Raw genomic sequence first — 16738 nt, 5'->3', positions numbered from 1 at the left:
GGTGGTGGAGGGATCCGCTAGGATCTCTCTTTGCATCCCCGGAACTCCTTTACATAGGAAGGAGCGGGCTCCGACAACAAATCCATCTGAAGATGGCGTTTGTTCTCGCAGGCAAACTCCAAAAACTTTAAGAATATCAGGTGGTCCTATCGGACGATGATGAATGGCCTGTTACCTAAAATATGCAGAAACTAGCCATTAAATGATGATGAATGGACACCCACGGCTTAGTACATCTCCCTCTAGTGTCTCTGTGCAATAAGGGTGGAGCTTCTCCAAAAGGGGAGTGGCTTATAGGCCAGGTCATATTTATATATTGCCAGTTATTTATAAAGGGCCCAGGAATTCCACATTATTTGGCAATATTTTGGCAGATGCAGATTTTTCGCCATATACTGAGTTGTACCATACACATCTATACTACATGGCACCGTCACTATCCATATGTTGGCACAGACAGCGGTTATTCTTGCCTGTGCACCAGCCCCATAACTGGTGGAAGAGATCTGTCAGAAATCATATAGATCTCTATATAGGACATGCCGCCAGTAGACTTAACCTACGTGCGAATGCCGCATTAACACTTATTTACGTCCCTTCAACAACAAGTGGAGATGCGTCCGAGTTGGGTACGACTAAGCATCACTCCTCGGCGCGTTGGCTCCGGCGAATACGCACTGCTAAAAAAAAAATAATAATAAAAAAACGGAACAGACTTGCCTTCAACTCTGAATCGGAACCAGAATTTTAATTCTTTCCTCTTAATGTTAATGACAGGAGACAGAAGGGGTCTGTGTATCCACGTTTGGGGATTCCAGGGACTTCCCGGCTTTCTTCACCCCACACAGCGGCTTTCAGGCCCCGTGTCATGTCCGAAATGAGGAGGAGGCTGCGCAACTTATTGGTAAACCATCTCGCCCTAATTATAAAACTCATTTGTAGATCAGAAAAGTTATGAGTTTTCCATGAAGTACTGTTCGGTTATAGAACTGTATTTCCAGCTCTGCTAATCACTTTTCCAAATTCCCCGTTCTATCAGATTGGTTATCTCACCACTTTCATATCCACGTTGGTGGTGGAAAGGATCAACCCAAGTCTCCCTGATACCCATCTTAAGGGTCAATCCAATTAGGTGCGAGTTGCTTGTTTGTTTCATAAAACTCGCAGACTTCGCATGAATGCGCACACCTGAGAATTCACCAATCCAATTAAAAATGTCTATTCGCAGTACTCGCAGCGGGGGTTTGCGAATTGTCAGCCAAGGGCCTACATCAGAGATGGACGGATTTACCGAACGCAAGCGGCTGTGCAAATCCGTCCATCTCCGATGGTGCATTTGTGATCCCTGCACTGAGACCGACGTCGCAGCCTGGGATCTCCATCGGAACTGATCGTCGCGATGGTTGCTCCTTTGGCCAGGATGCGGGAGCTGAAGCTTCCCGCAGCATGACCGAGTGCTGGTCACGTAAGAGTCCTGGAATCTGCATCCGTCGATGCAGAGCTAGTCTTCGTCCCTGCCAAAAAATGGTGGCAACGCCTTCATTTCAGGGAACGGTAACCATGCACGATCCCCGCTCCGCCCCTCAAGCGCTGCAGCATGTCAAGCATGCTGCAGCTTGGGGGGAAGGGGGGCCTGCATGCAAGATCGCAGGACCCGTATTGCTCATGCGCAGACGCAGACCCCTAAATATCGGGGATGTGAGTTCATCGTCGGATGAATGTACATCTGTGAATCAGGCCCCAAATGCGATGTGAGAGAAGTGCATGAAACAGTGGGGTGATATTCCTGGACTCAAAAAAAAAAACTGACATTTGTGTTTGCAGAATCATACAGAAGGGTGCTAGCGGTAATTAAATGGTGTTAAATGGCCGATTTGTAAGCAAACTTTTTTTTCTGTTTACTTTTATATGAATAAAATTAAAAAAATTTAAAAAAGTAGGACAAAAAAAAAAAGATGCTTTTTGGGTACTTTGAGGTAACTTTAAAAAAAAATGTAAAAAGAAATATAAAAGGCTATTATTTATTATTATTATTATTATTACTTTTTTTTTTTATTTAAAAAAAAAAAAAAAAAATAATAAATGTTCTAATCAAATGTCGGATGCATAAAGCAACAAAATAGTTGATTTGGGGATAATTTGAGGACTTTTTTTTTTTTTTTTAAACGTCAATTCCCTAATTAGTCATAGGGGGGAGGGGGGGTGTCCAAGGGGTTCTGCACTGTGGGCCTGATTCAGAGCCAGACGCTCTTTAAGAGCGCTCGCTGTGAATCAGGGCGTTTTTTTTTCTTTTTATTGGGTGCGGCCTCCTGGCCGCTCGCTAAGATGTGGGTGACCACCCACAGCTTCTGCGGGCGGCCAGGTGATGGTCGCGACCATCGCGGCTTGCGACGAGACCCTTGTGGTAGGGTCTCGTTAGTCGCAAACCCCAGAGAGCTTCCTGCTCTAACAGAGCAGGAAGCTCTCTACTGACTGGTGATGTCAGTGGTGCCTCCCACAAACGGCAGGCATTCCTTCGGGAACGCCTCCATTTGTGTAGCCACCCCCCCAACCCCGCCTACAAAAATGGGGAGAGCTGTCGATCAACATCGACAGCCGCCCCTTTTGTAGTGAGTCCTGGAGCGAGCGGGTCTGAATCAGGCCCTGTTTCCCAACAATTTAATCTTTAAAAAAAAGATTTTCCCTTCCATCTCTCTCACCCTCAGAGAGGTGCGAACAGAAACATGCAAGTTTACTGGTTCAATGCGAGTTGCTGACTGGATTGCAAAATGAATTCGCAATGCGAATTCACAGTGAAAACAGCAACTCGCATCTCGCACCTAATTGGTTTGACCCCATAGAATCTACTAAGAGATCTTTAGCAAAGGTTGCCCGATAAGAATGACTGGCAGGGTTGCCAAACCTTATAAATAAAATGTACTGACCTCTATATTTTTCCACTGGCGCATTACCATGCTGTATCAAACTTTGTCCGTAAGCGAAAGTAGAGGCTGTGGAACTACACTTCCCAGCATGCCCTGCCACAGTTTTAGCATGCGCTAATAGCAAAACTGTGGCAGAGAGTTGGTCAAGTGACTCAAGTCCGCTGTCCTGTTAGTTGACACCTCTTTTAAGTGCAGAAATGTCTTGCAGAAATCGGTATATGCCAAAGGTGAATGTTCTTAGAGTTTGTTATGCCTTATTGCTTCTCCCGCAGCCAGGTCTCTGGACCTTAGATTGGGCAGTGGGGTCCTCATTGCTGTTCCCATCCCACCTGAGCATGCCACTTCTGGGCAGGTGATGGAGAAAGCTGTTCGGCAAGCTTTGCAGGAGGCCAGGTTAGTGCCACGTTGTTGTTTTTCTTTTTCTTTTTTTTTCTGGTCCTTTTTGTCTCTTTTTAAAGATGACCTGTCATTTTTTTGCTAAAGGATGTTTAATAAAGTGCCTTGTGTGCTATGGGGGAGGTTTATCCATAGCAACCAATCAGATTCTAGCTATCATTTTACAGAATGTACTAGATAAATGACAGCTAGAATCTGATTGGTTGCCTCGAGCACACCTCCGCTTTTCCTCTGTAGGTTTGACAAATCTCCCCAATGCATGGGCTTAGAAAGAGAGGTGCCATGATAGACAGCAGGAAATCCCTTTTCATCCTATATCAAATGTCGGCCTCATGTCCCTTCCCTGAAGGCTCCTTTCTGCGATACAAGGCTCTGTGTAATACTGCCATTAAAAAAATGTGTATTGTTGTGATCAGGATACAAGGGATTGTGGGTAAAGCGGTGACTCCGTTTCTGCTGCGCAGAGTGAACGAGCTGACTGGAGGGAAATCCCTGGATTCCAGTATCCTTATTGTGTAAAAGACTAAGACCCTCATTCAGAGCCGTACGCTCTGAGCAGAGCGCACGCTCTGAATGAGGGCCGCCCTCCTAAAAAAATGGAGCGTCCTCCTGGACGCTCGTATAGCTGTGGGTCACCACCCACAGCCTATACGAGCGTGCAGTTTGATGGCCGCGATGGTCTTGACCATCGCGACCATCGAAACTGCGAGCCGGAGCCTGCGGTTGAGGTTTTCAACCGCAAGCTCCGGAGTGATTTTGGCTCTATCAGCCAAAATCACTCCCACTGACATCACTAGTGATGTCAGTGGGCCGGCTTCTGACGGGAGGCGTTCCCGTGGGAACGCCCCCGTCAGGGAGGCACGCCCACCAAAGGGGGCGTGCTGTCAATCAACATCGACAGCACGCCCCCTTTGATCAGACACAACGAGCGAAGGACTTTCCTTCGCTCGTCGCGTCTGGCGCATGCGCACGACGGAGCTCCCTCCGTCGTGCGCATGCTCAGTGCAGAACATCGACCCACTTGCGAGCGGACAGCCGCTCGCGAGTGGGTCTGAATCAGGGCCTAAGTGGTTTCCAACACTTATTTTGCTTCTCCGGTAACTTTTTTTTTGTTTTCTACAGTGTTAATAGTTTGGTATTCAACATCAGCAACATTACTAGGACATGAGGACGGCCAGCTCTATGCCCTTCCCCCCACATGATCACCTTCTCGCAAATATAAAACTAGAAGCCTGTGAAGGCCGCGGGAACTTGCAGGGTAGTACATAAGAGTCCCAGGTCAGGGCCAGGGCCGGATTATAGGAGGGGCGAACGGGGCGGTCATCCAAGGGCCCCCACACCTTGGGGGCTCCCACACTGCTGCAGATGCTAACCTGAACCTGGCCAGATCCCAGCAGCAAAAAAAAAAGCACACAGTCACACTCACTGACTCCAATGGGCAACGGACCCAACCATGGCTGACATAGGGATGGACATCGATGGTCGATGTTTGCCAACCATCGATGTTTTTCTGGCGATGTTGGTGTTTTACAATTCGATGGCAGCATGCCGATGTTTGCTGCCATCAAATGGTAATCATTCAATGGTGTTTCGATGGTGGCTTTGTTTTCTTTAAAAACTAACAGCTATGCCTCCCATGGCTGCTTTGTCTCTGCCTCTGATAACCTTTCTGGCTCATGCTGCTGGGATCATTGGAGGTTGTCTCTCACTGCCTCAGACCTGGCCCTCCCACCCCTCTCTGCTAGCTCTGATTGGCTCTCTGAGACAGTGAGAGCCAATCAGTGTGCAGCCTTGGCCCTGCAGCAGCAGACACACACACAGAGTGACAGCTAACAACGTTTACACCAGCAGAGATGGAGAGTGATGTCTCTGCTGGTGCTGTAAGAGGTTCCTTTTCTGTATGTTATAAGTATATTTAATAATGTTTTTTACACTTCACTTTCTTGTTGCTTTAAGTGCCCACAGCAGCAGCAGCATGGCAGTGACAGTGTGTCTCATTCTCCTCCTCGTCCTCAGTCAGCTCTGCCTGCCTTGCCTATGTTTATTTTTTTTTTTTTTACTGTGTCGGAGCCCCTCCCCTAACCCCGCCCCTTTACTATTCATATGAATAGTTTTCACCATTAAATGCTTTTGATGCGATGGTTAGTTACCATCGTATCAAAATATTCAATGGTGGAAGTACTGCCATCATATGATAGTGGGCTTCCGATGTCCAACCCTAGGCCGACAGTGACTGTGGATGGAGGCGGGTACCTCACTGCATTAGGCCCCGCCCCCTACCCATGCACCCGCGAATCGCGGCATTATGACAGTAAGGGGGAGGGTCTACTGTCGTGAGGTGCCGCCTCCATTCATCAGAAAGCTGTTGGTGATGCTGCAGCTGAAAAGGTAGTGCGTGTGTGCACGCTTCTTTCTCTGCCCCTCTGTCCCTTCCTCTCCCCATCTCTGTCTCTCTCCCCCTCTCTTTTCCTCTATCTTACTCCCTGTCCCTCCCTCCCTCTGCCTCCTCTCTCTTTTCTCCCATCATTACCACTCTACCTGTATCAGGACTAAGTGACTGTACACTACTGTCATTCTCTGTTGTAAGATGCATGCCATGACAGTACAATAGTACATAGTATGGCATATACAGTACTTGTATGTATGTTAGTAAGGGAGTATAATTGTACTGTGCCAACACTCATTCCTATATTAACAATATGTGGTTTAAATAAAGTTGGGATTTTTCTCCATCTCTTCTGCTGAGATGATTGAGATACTATTTTCTGTGTGAGGGGCTGGCAGATCAGGTTGGATATCGTAGTTCAGTAGTAGCAGCTGTAGTGCTAAATCTTGCCTACACCGGATTGAGAAGAACGTGTACACATCTGCCAGCCAATACCATGGTATGCTGGGGCTTGTATTATCTAAAAAATAAAAGGATAGCAACACTGTTGCGGAGCTTAGCCCATCACTTGTAGATATAGTTATCCTAGTCCCTCTCTCCTTCTCTCTCCCCAACTCCCTTCCCACTCTCTCCCTCCCTCTGTCTCCCTCTCCTCCTCTCTCTGCCTGTGTGTGTGTGTGTGTGTGTGTGTGTGTATGTGTGTGTGTGTATATATATATATATACACATTCTATATCCCCAATCCAAATCCTGCACTTGCTCCTGGCAGTGTACTAGATCATGTCTGCTATGTTGCCGGGAGCCGGTTCCCAGCAGTGTCGCGGACATGATGTAGTATGCTGCCACCTTGCCCGTCAGTGGAGGGTCCAGAGACAAGGTAAGGGGCATAGTGGTTACTGCGTGAGGCCGTGGCAATTTTATTGATGGGCCCCCACAACTTAGTTGCCCTGGGGCCCCCACAAGCCTTAATCCGGCCCTGGTCAGGGCTGATTGAAGATCTATGGTTCAGCTGCTGGACCCAGTGAGTTCTATTGCCGCTTTTGGGCCTGATTCAGAGGCGCACGCTATTTGCGCGCTCTGAATCGGAGCGTCCCTATTTTTTTAATTTCCGGCCTCCAGGCTGCTCGCACAGCTGTGGGTAACCACCCAGAGCTTGTGCGAGCGGCCTGGCGATGGTCGCGATTATCGCGACCATCGGCATTGCGAGGAGACCCTTGTGGTAGGGTTTCAGCACTCGCAATGCCAAGTGGAGTTCCAGCTCTAATAGAGCCGGAAGTCCAATAGGAGTGATGTCAGTAGGGCCGCCCACAAACGGCAGGAGTTCCTTCGGGAACTCTTCCGTTTGTTCTGCCACCCCCCCTACCTGCCTACAAAATGGAGCGAGCTGTCGATCAACATCGACAGCCGTCCCATTTTGCTGCGAGCACTGGAGCGAGTGAAGGTCTCACTCGCTCTGGGGCTCGCGCACGCCGGGCGTGCACACTGGGCCACCATCGACCCGCTTACGAGCGGGTCTAAATCAGGCCCATTGTCCCTCCTATGGAGACCTCTGTGGCCTCCTTGTTAGCAGAAGCAGCCCCAGTAACTTCTGTGGACATGTGGTTTAAATGTCCTGGGTGTGTGTCCAGCGTTGGGCGTGATCACAAACAAGTATGCCGAGGCCACACAGCTACTCCGAGCTAGGCTTGTCCATCGAAGGGCTACGCCATCGATGGTTAATGGCTGGCAGACATCGTCATGAAATTGCACGACCACGCATGTGCTAAGGAAAGGAAATCTGAGAGCGGACCATTCGGTCCACCGACCATTGAATGCACATTGCTCATGTTCCATAACCAAAAGTGCATCATGCTTGCACAGTTGTAGGCATTTTAAATCTTATTCTCACTTGCAACTGAAAGGCGTAACTGGGTTGGCATGGGCCATTTTCACGTGGGCATAGTGCAGCGATGGGATGTCAACGGTACTGCGGGCTATGCACATCTGAATGTAAGTGTATAATATGCACTTAGGGCCTGATTCAGAGGTACTCGCTATTTGCGAGCGCTCGCTCTGAATCAGGGAGGAATTTTTTTTTTCCTGTCCGCTCGCAAAGCTGTGGGTGCCCACCCACAGCTAGTGCGAGAGGGCAGGAGATGGTCGCGATAATCGCGACCATCGGGCTTGCAACGAGACCCTGCGGTAGGGTCTAGCTGCCGCAAGCCCAAGTGGACTTCCTGCTCTAATAGAGCACTAAGGGTCTCATTCAGAGCCGCTCGTAAGCGGCCGCTCGCTCGCTCCGAGCGATGTTCGCACATCTGCGCATGCGTACGGTTTGTAATACGCATGCGCGAACCAGTCAGTGCGGCCAAAAATCGTTTGTTCGCTATATAGCGAATGCCTGCTATTTTGAGTGACAGGAGGAGGCGTATGTGGGTGGTAACAGGGGAAGGTGCTTGAAAACGGGGGAGTGGAATTCAGAACGCAGGCGTGCTTAAAGGTCAAAACGGGCGTTTTATGGGTGTACATAATTAGCACAGCAGCGTCATTGACCACGTCACTTGGTTGTTTTATAGTCAGAACTGCTCGCAATATAGCGGTAGGAAAAACCAGCCACAAGAATAGCGAGCAGTTCATACGCTGTTCGATGTACTCGATTAATCTATTAAATAGCGGACATGACGTATGATGCGAGTGGCCAGGGGGCGTATTTTTCAAAAAAACGACCGCATGTTTTGTTCGCTCGTTCAGACATAGAGGCGGCAACAGACCGCAAAGAGCGAACGGTTCATTTGAATAGCCACCCCCTTTTTCTGAACGAGCGAGCGCTAATAGCGTCCGGCTCTGAATCGGGGCCTAAAGCTGGCCACACATCTAAAGATAATCTGTCCAACCAGCCAACTAGTAGATTGGTTGGAATGAAAATCTGGTAAGGAATACCATCAGCAACTTGCTCCCAGACGCTGAAAAATGGACCAAAACTGTTGTATAAACAAATAGTTTAAATCAAACATTTAACAAACTTGTCTGACGACCGTTTTCATCTGTTTTCTGGCATTTAGGAGTAAATTCCTGATCATTTACTCCTATTCCTTATCAGATTTTTATTCCAACCAATCAACAAGTTGGCTGGGTGGATGTAAGTTGTTCTAGTGTGTGGCCAGCTTAAGTCCACTACTTCCTTCTGGAACGCCTCCATTTGTTCAGCCACCCCCCCTCCCCGCCTACAAAGCGGGGCGAGCTGTCGATCAACATCGACAGCCACCCCATTTTGTTGCGAGCCCCAGAGCGAGTGATTTTTCACTCGCTACAGGGCTTGCGCACGCACTGTGCCACCATCGACCCACTTGAGAGCGGGTCTGAATCGGGCCCTTAGGTTGGGGCTGGTGCAAGTGTGCCCTGATGCAACAAGCATACGAATGGGGAGGGGGGGGGCTCGCTCAAAGACGCTTACTGCCTGCCTACTGGTGAATATACACATTTAGTTCCGTGCACGTACGCCTGAATCCTGTCCAACTCCGCATCAGGTTCAACCTGCACATCACTGGCAATTCCATCGAATATGGCTTCATTTGCTGTAACACACAAAGCCATCTGCACAAATATTTCCTTAACCCTCGTCAAGATATTGCGCTGATCAAGAACAATGCGGCCGTCGGGAGCCGCATAGCCGTGGCTCTCAGCAAGCTCCGAAATCCTACAGGCGGCATAAAGAAAGAATGTTTTCACTGCGAGAGTAAGGAGGAGGCAAACTCTGATTCCAGGCCGGTGAGTTCTACCTATAGGTATAGATGTTATGTTTTCCCATCTCTGCTATTGGGAGACCCCTTCCCATTTACCCCTTTGGTTGCAGTGGCCCCCTGAACCTCCCCTTCTCTGGAAGGCAGCTGAAACCTGAGTGTGGTGTGGGGAAAGTGGTCAGCACTGGTAGATGCAATCTGTTCTAGTAGTTCAAGGGGGAGGGAGTGTTGTATTTGCGTCTGTAATCTCCTATTAACAGTACAACCGTAGTTAAATTGTAGAGTACAATTGTTGAACCATAGTTAAGATAAACTGTAGAATGTGCAATTTTCTGCTTAATAGTGTGCAACACGCAGGCTATAGTGTATATATAAAAAATAAAAAAAACCTCTGCCTGGAGGCTGCAAAGGTCATAGTGAAATGCACAGAAAAAAGTTACAGACAAAGGCCCTCATTCAGAGCCGGACGCTATTTGCGGTTGTTCGTTTTAAAAAAAGGGGTGGCTATTCAAATGATCCGTTCGCACTTTGCGGTCTGTTCACGCCTCTAAGTCTGAACGAGCGAGCAAAACTTGCGGTCGAAATTTTGAAAAATACGCCCCCTGGCCGCTCGCACCATACGTCATGTCCGCTATTTATTAGATTAATCGAGTACATCGTACAGCGTATGAACTGCTCGCTATTCTTGTGGTTGGTTTTTTCAACCACTATTTTGCAAGCAGTTCTGACTTTAAAAAAACCAAGTGACGTGGTCAATGACGCTGCTGTATTAATTATGCACTCCCTTAAAACGTCCATTTTGATCTTTAAGCACGCCTGCGTTCTGATCTCCACTCCCCATTTTCAAACACCTTCCCCTGCTACCACCCACATACACCTCATTCTGTCACTCAAAGTAGCAGGCATTCGCTATTTAGCGAACAAACGATTTTCAGCCGCACTGACTGGTTCGCGCATGCGTATTACAATCCGTACGCATGCGCAGTTGTGCGAACATCGCTCAGTGCGAACGAGCGGCCGCTTACGAGCGGCTCTGAATCAGGCCCAAAGTTATAAAGCAAAAATGAAAGTTCTCCAAAGGCGACCTTTAGTATGTATGAAATTTGTGAGTGCAATCATGTTTTACTTGCAATTTTCTGGGATTAATCGTCTACCTAACTGCATTTTATAATATTCTCTCTTATGGGGCGTACACACGGTCAGATATTCTGGTCGATATAAACGATAACGATATAGTTGATCGTTCGATCATTTATATCGACCGGAATATTAGCTCCTTTCAACGACAAAAACGAAGGTCGATGCGCGGGCACAGATGGTCGATATGGATATCGACCATCGTCCATGCAGGCCATCCTGGTCGATATAGACCAGGTTAGCCTGGTTACTATAGGGACCCTCGATCTTTGATCGAGGGTCGTTATAGTAGTTGGGGGAATGGTGCATGTGCTGGATGTTCGATAACTATCATCCAGCACATGTAGGATGATCAGACAACGATGTCTGATCGACCCGAGTGTACGGGCCATTATACAGCTAAATCTTGGACAAACAATATTGGGTGTACACACTGAAATATATCTTTAAAGCTATCTTTCAGTGAAGTCCTCCTACCACATCTCTGAACAGGTGAGTCTTGAGGATATCGTCAGATTGGACTGCATGTACGGACGACAAAAGACATCGTTAATGACCCGCGGGAGCGCGCATCGTTGGTCGTTCATTGCATACACACTGAATGATATATCGTTGAACAATATCGTTATCTTCCATATCGTTCATGAGAATCGTCTAGTGTGTATGCGGCTTAAGGGTCATTGCAAAAAGTGCGTAGCTCAGGTTTGCGCAAACTGAGTTTTACTTTCAACCATGCGCATACGTTTGTGCATGCCCATTATCAAATTTTTTCAATTTTTATGCCCATTTCATTTGCGGGGGTCCAAGATTAGGGTGCGATTGTCGTCAAAAGGTAAACTTTACTGTGACCAATGCTTGTAAAACTTCATTAATCATCATGAAGGAGTGACACACAAGATTCATACCAGAGTGTATACTATTCCAACAAAGAGAGATACCACAAAGTGCCAGCCCAAATCACCCTCGCCACCTACTCTCACTCCAGTATAGCCTCCCAATAATATGCAGCCTGCAGCTTTTGCTACACTCCAAAAGTGCCTGTGGCACACTGGTCCTTCATATTTCACTTATCTGCAATTTTCACTTATTTTCAGGTTGTAATTGGAGGCATTAATGTTGACATCATTGCTAAAGCATCGCAGGACAAATTGGAGGTGTGTATAGATACTACTGGAAACTAATTCCATTCTACACTGAGCGCAGTTGTACTATGCGACACAAAGCAGTAGTGCGCCTGGGTTTGTAAGGAGGCAGACAAGTCCGGAGGAGCGATCTCTGCAAACGTTTAAACGTGTAAAAGTCCCAGACGGGTCCGGCACTACCATGTTCTCTGGACCCTTATTGCCTGGTGAGCGAAGGCTCATCCTCCGGCGTTTTTCGACCGCTGGTCCCAATGCGGCCCTCTGACCTCTTTTTGGATATAATAAATAAAAGCTGGTGATTGTCAAAAACATTTAAGCCAACATGCAACGTACCCTAATTTACTTTCAATGTATTATTATGTATTGGGGGACATGTCTGAAAACTGGTGCAGAGGGGAGAGGTAGTGGGCCTGGTGTAACTGGTTGACATTTTGAATGTCGACAGGTGCTGGACGTTGATATTTAGGATGCTGACATGGTCATTAGGTCAACAATCATTATGTAGACATGCATTTAGGTTGACATGGTTAAAATGTCGACATTTAACATATTGCCACAAAAACTGTTGACAAAAAAATGTTGACATTTAGGCGTCGACATGTTAAATGACGGCATTCTGAAAGTGTCATCATTTTAACCATATCGGCCTAAATGTACGTCTGCATATTGATTGTCGACCTAATGACCATTTTGACTGTCGACAGTCTGAATGACGACATTCTGAATGTGGACAAGCCAACCGGATTCCCAAGGTTGTGTTGCCCATAGCAACATCTCCCATTCTATAATTTGCATAATGCCGTTTATAAACTGAAAACAAATATCTGATTAGTTGCTATAGCAACGGGCACCAGCACTTTTTCCATTGGCACCAATTTTATAAATGTCTCCAATTGTGTTTTTCACAGAGAAAAGAAGGCACTTTGTTTTCCAGTGAGTTCAAGGCAGCCTTTATATGGATTTGGCTCTGCCCTTATTTATCTCCCTGTAAAGGGTTAGAGATAAGATGTTGGTAATAAGGAATGGGAGTACCTGCATTTGGGATTATGGAACCCTCGGCTGGATCCCCACAGCGGGGGCAGAATGAGCTGCTGAACTTTAAAGTACACAAGTTTAATTTACAGTCAATAAATAAGCTTCACTGGTTGTAAAATCCACTTTGCACTCAATAGCTCTCAAGTAGACAGAAATTTTCCCATCTAAAAATAGGAAGCTGGTTAGAAATGATGAGAAACACAAGGTACAGGCCAGACACATGCTTGACACAAATATGCATTTTATATATAAAGTGCACAACTAATATAACTTGTTATTTTATAATGTGCTGTGTGATCAGATATCAAAAGAGGAAATATAACTCCTCGGATCACACAAGCCCTGGTATGACCCTTGTGGGGCGTCCAACAACACATATAATGGTGTCAGTGGGAGTCAGCGTTTAGAGCCATACTTTTATTAAGGTTATTTTGCATTTTGCTCTGATCCTCCTTTAGTGTAGTCGGGGCCGGTGCTACCATTAAGCAGCTTCAGGCAGCTGCCTAAGGGGGTTGGCATCTGAGGGGGCAGCGCTGAGGCTGCTGGGATATTAATAAGGATGTCTCTCAAAGAGACATCTTTTTTTTTTTACTTAACACTACAAGCCGCGGCTGTCACCCCCGCGCTCATCAGCTGCTGTCTGGCTAAGATTGCAGACATGTCACAGTCTGATATGTCTGATGCAGCACAGCCATAGGGAAGGACATCGGAAGACGATGGTAAGCGACCAACGATGTTTCCCATTCGATGGAAGTACTTTTTCTATCGAATTCCGGAAATGGTTGCCGCCCATCGGATGCAGCTTTATGATGCCCATCCGATGGCTGGCCGTGGAGGGGGAGCAGCAGGAGAATAGGGCATGTAGTCTCTATATAGGGGAGCCTGGGGGGTAGCCCAGCATCTCTGAGAGTGATGGGCACGCCCCCATAGTGACATGGGTGGGGTGCAGCGAGGCTCTGTCCCCTATTCCACAGGCCCCACACCTTTTCGGTCGGTACTATAACCATCACGATGGTTATAGTATTGAATTGTTGCGTTACGATAGTTAGTTGCCATTGCATCGCATGGTTCGATGTCGGAAGCCCTGCAACTAATTGATGCCGGTCTGCCGATGTCCATCTCTACACAGCCAGCAGCAGCAGTGCCTCATGCTCTGCTCCCTTACCTCTCTGCATGGTGGCTGCTTCCTCCTCTGCCACCAATGTACTGCTGTCTATCTGTCCCTTCTGCCACCCCCCCCCTTCCCGAGGCTTTGCCCATTGTTTTTCCTATCGTCTGATTCCAGCCCAGCCAGCTATGCGGGTATATAGTCACTTGTGAGAGTATTTGAGTCAGGGGCATTTTAAGAGAGGAGGGGGCCTGTGTGCACTCCTCGTGCGGGGCCCCCTCCTCTCCCCCTGGTGGCTGGCAGCCGACTGACGCGGCTGGCCAGCCACTGAAGCATTAGTAGACTCCGGGCACTAGAGTGTGCCCGGAGTCTACTGCGCATGCGCAGAACACCGGAAAATGGCCGCGGCGGCCAGTGACACCCGACGCGGGACCTTTGACAGGTAAGTTTAAAAAAAAATATGGGTGCAGTGTGTGCGGTGCGGGGCCCCCCTGGACCCGGGGGCCCTTGTGCCCCGCACACACTGCACCCATTATAGATACGCCACTGATTTGAGGGGTTACATTTTAGGCCGCCATGACATCCTGCACCAGTCCGGAGTGTAGTGTAGGGGGAGATTCAATAAAGCTTGGAGAGAGATAAAGTACCAACCAATCAGCTCCTAACTGTCATGTCATAGGCTGTTTGAGAAATGATTTAGAAACTGGTTGGTTGGTACTTTATCTCTCTCCAAGCTTTGATAAATCTTCTCAATAACTTCCCCATGGGCAGCAGTGACACCTGAAGGTAGTAAACCAGACCCAAAACTGTTACTTAGTATTGTGGTGTTTAACAAAACAAAAATAACAAATAAAACATATTGTTTTATTATTTTAAAAACCCCACTACTATGTTTAATTACTGTAGATTGCTTTGAGGCCTTTTGCAACATATTAAAAGTGCATCTTTTGTAATGGTTTCCTTTTAAAGCAGCAATCTATGAGAAAATGAAGTGTGTTGTGTTGTGTTTTTTTTTACCTAAATAACTGTGCTGGGCTATAAGAAGAATATTTGTATTTATAATTTACCCTTGGTTTGTTTCTTAGGACCACTACTAGTGATTTATAACTATGCAGTGTCTTAGACTCCCATTGCAACCACAGTCACATAGCATATGATGTATTGAGCAGAGAGGCTCTGGAACACCCCTTGAGCTCTGTATGTTCTACTCTGTCTATAATCTTCTCCCCTCTACCATCATGTGACATGCTGTGAACTTAACCCTCTCATCATACCATATATATGAGGAGTGATTTTGTTTATGACTTATCCTTGCAGTTTGGAGGACAGACCAACCCCGGCCAAGTCCACCAGTCATTTGGAGGAGTGGGCAGAAACCTGGCGGGTAAGTAGGAAAAGGTGAAGGAATGACCCTGGCACAGCTATTAGGTTCCTAACATATCTCACCTGAGGTGCAAGTAAAAGTGCACTTGTTGCCGACATACAGCTGAGTCGGCCATTTTGTGGTCTGGACCAATATTCATGGCAATGCATCCTATCACTAGCATGGGCAAGCGTGTGAGGGGGACAGAATCACTGCTGTACTCCGGATTTATTGATTAAATCCTGAAGGAAGGCTGCTTGCCCTGACACTGCTGGCACTGGACAAGCACTTGTATTGGGCAGAGCGGTGTGCTTTGTAGGCTTCTACTGAGAGGGATATATAAGTTTCTTGTCTTGAAAAAAGCAATCAGCGGTTTCGCTGTATTGTACAATAGCAATCTCACCGTCCTATTGTGGGAATCATTTATCGTTTATACCCAGTATCGGTGGTGTAGGGAGAGGCATCTCATAGGCAAACGCAGGGGGGGTTTCTGTCTGCCTGGAAACCCCCCTCACCAGCCCACACCATGACTACAATAGAAGTAGTAATATAATAGAATTTTACAAGTGCTGCATGTTATTCTCACTATCACAAATGAAATAATTAGCACCACCTGTGGATCTTTTAACATGTATCAGCCAGTAATAAATAACCTGTGCATCAACTAGGAGATCTGGAAAACATTCACTGTTAGGGATGTGCTGCTATAGAGCCCAATATGTACATATATGTCCAGGGCAGTGCTAGATTGCTCCCAGACTACCGGACTTGCTCTAATACTCTGGAATGGTGCCCACATCTAAAATGAAAACATTCAGCTTAGACAGGATAGCCATACTGCCGCATTTAATGGCTTACTGTGATCGCTGGTCCTTTATATGCTGGAATTATGACACACAATGCACTTTGTATGATGCATATTAAAGCTGGTTAAGTGCTAATTCTACCCTCTTCATTGACTGGCCACACTCACTCTAAAATCAGGCATTTGTAAACCCCCCTCTAGAAATCCTGCGTTTGCCACTGCATCTAGGGGGGTGATCTGTAGGAATACAGCGCCAATTAATCCGAAAGTATCGTCCGCTTTGTATGATATAGTAGCACAAATTGACCGCAAATAACCTTATTTTTGTAGTAACCATCATGATTGTGAGTGATGGCTGGTAATTGAGATACTTTCCCATCCAGTGAACCAATTTTATATATACACGCTACACTGGTATTTAGGGGGTTTATTTACTAAGCAGCAGTGGGCTTGAATCTGAGCTGGACGCAGCTGTTGGGTTTGCGGATACATCTGGCGGATTTCAGCGTACTGCACATGCGCCGTAGAAATAAATCGGCGAATGCGCATGCTGCGGGTCAGGCATGCACACGGAGGGAGGACGCAAGCGCAGATGGATCGATCGGGCCACCCTTTCTGCGAAGTTGGCGCTTCTGGGTGCTAACCGGGCGGCTGCCATGCAGTTGCAGAAACCTACGTGCTGTTTTAATATCTGACTTCAGTAATAACCGTAACAGTGTGACC

The 16738-nt window shown here is 47.1% G+C and overlaps 1 protein-coding gene across 5 annotated transcripts in view; it reads left to right on the top strand.

Annotated features, from left to right (window-relative positions):
* LOC148504587 (uncharacterized) overlaps positions 1–16738 on the top strand; it is a 54117-nt gene that overhangs the window by 15851 nt on the left and 21528 nt on the right. For all 5 annotated transcript variants that reach the window (XM_088448752.1, XM_088448753.1, XM_088448751.1 and 2 more), the window contains 6 exons: positions 778–904; positions 3197–3317; positions 3737–3822; positions 9311–9453; positions 11657–11716; positions 15165–15231. In XM_088448752.1, coding sequence (XP_088304878.1) covers positions 778–904; positions 3197–3317; positions 3737–3822; positions 9311–9453; positions 11657–11716; positions 15165–15231 — 604 coding nt within the window. The remainder of the gene's footprint in view (positions 1–777; positions 905–3196; positions 3318–3736; positions 3823–9310; positions 9454–11656; positions 11717–15164; positions 15232–16738) is intronic.

The sequence above is a fragment of the Taudactylus pleione genome, unplaced genomic scaffold (assembly GCF_031769625.1).
Source record: "Taudactylus pleione unplaced genomic scaffold, aTauple2 ptg000465l, whole genome shotgun sequence".
NCBI classification, from domain to species: Eukaryota; Metazoa; Chordata; class Amphibia; order Anura; family Myobatrachidae; genus Taudactylus; species Taudactylus pleione.
This window is presented reverse-complemented; position numbering and strand designations above follow the sequence as displayed.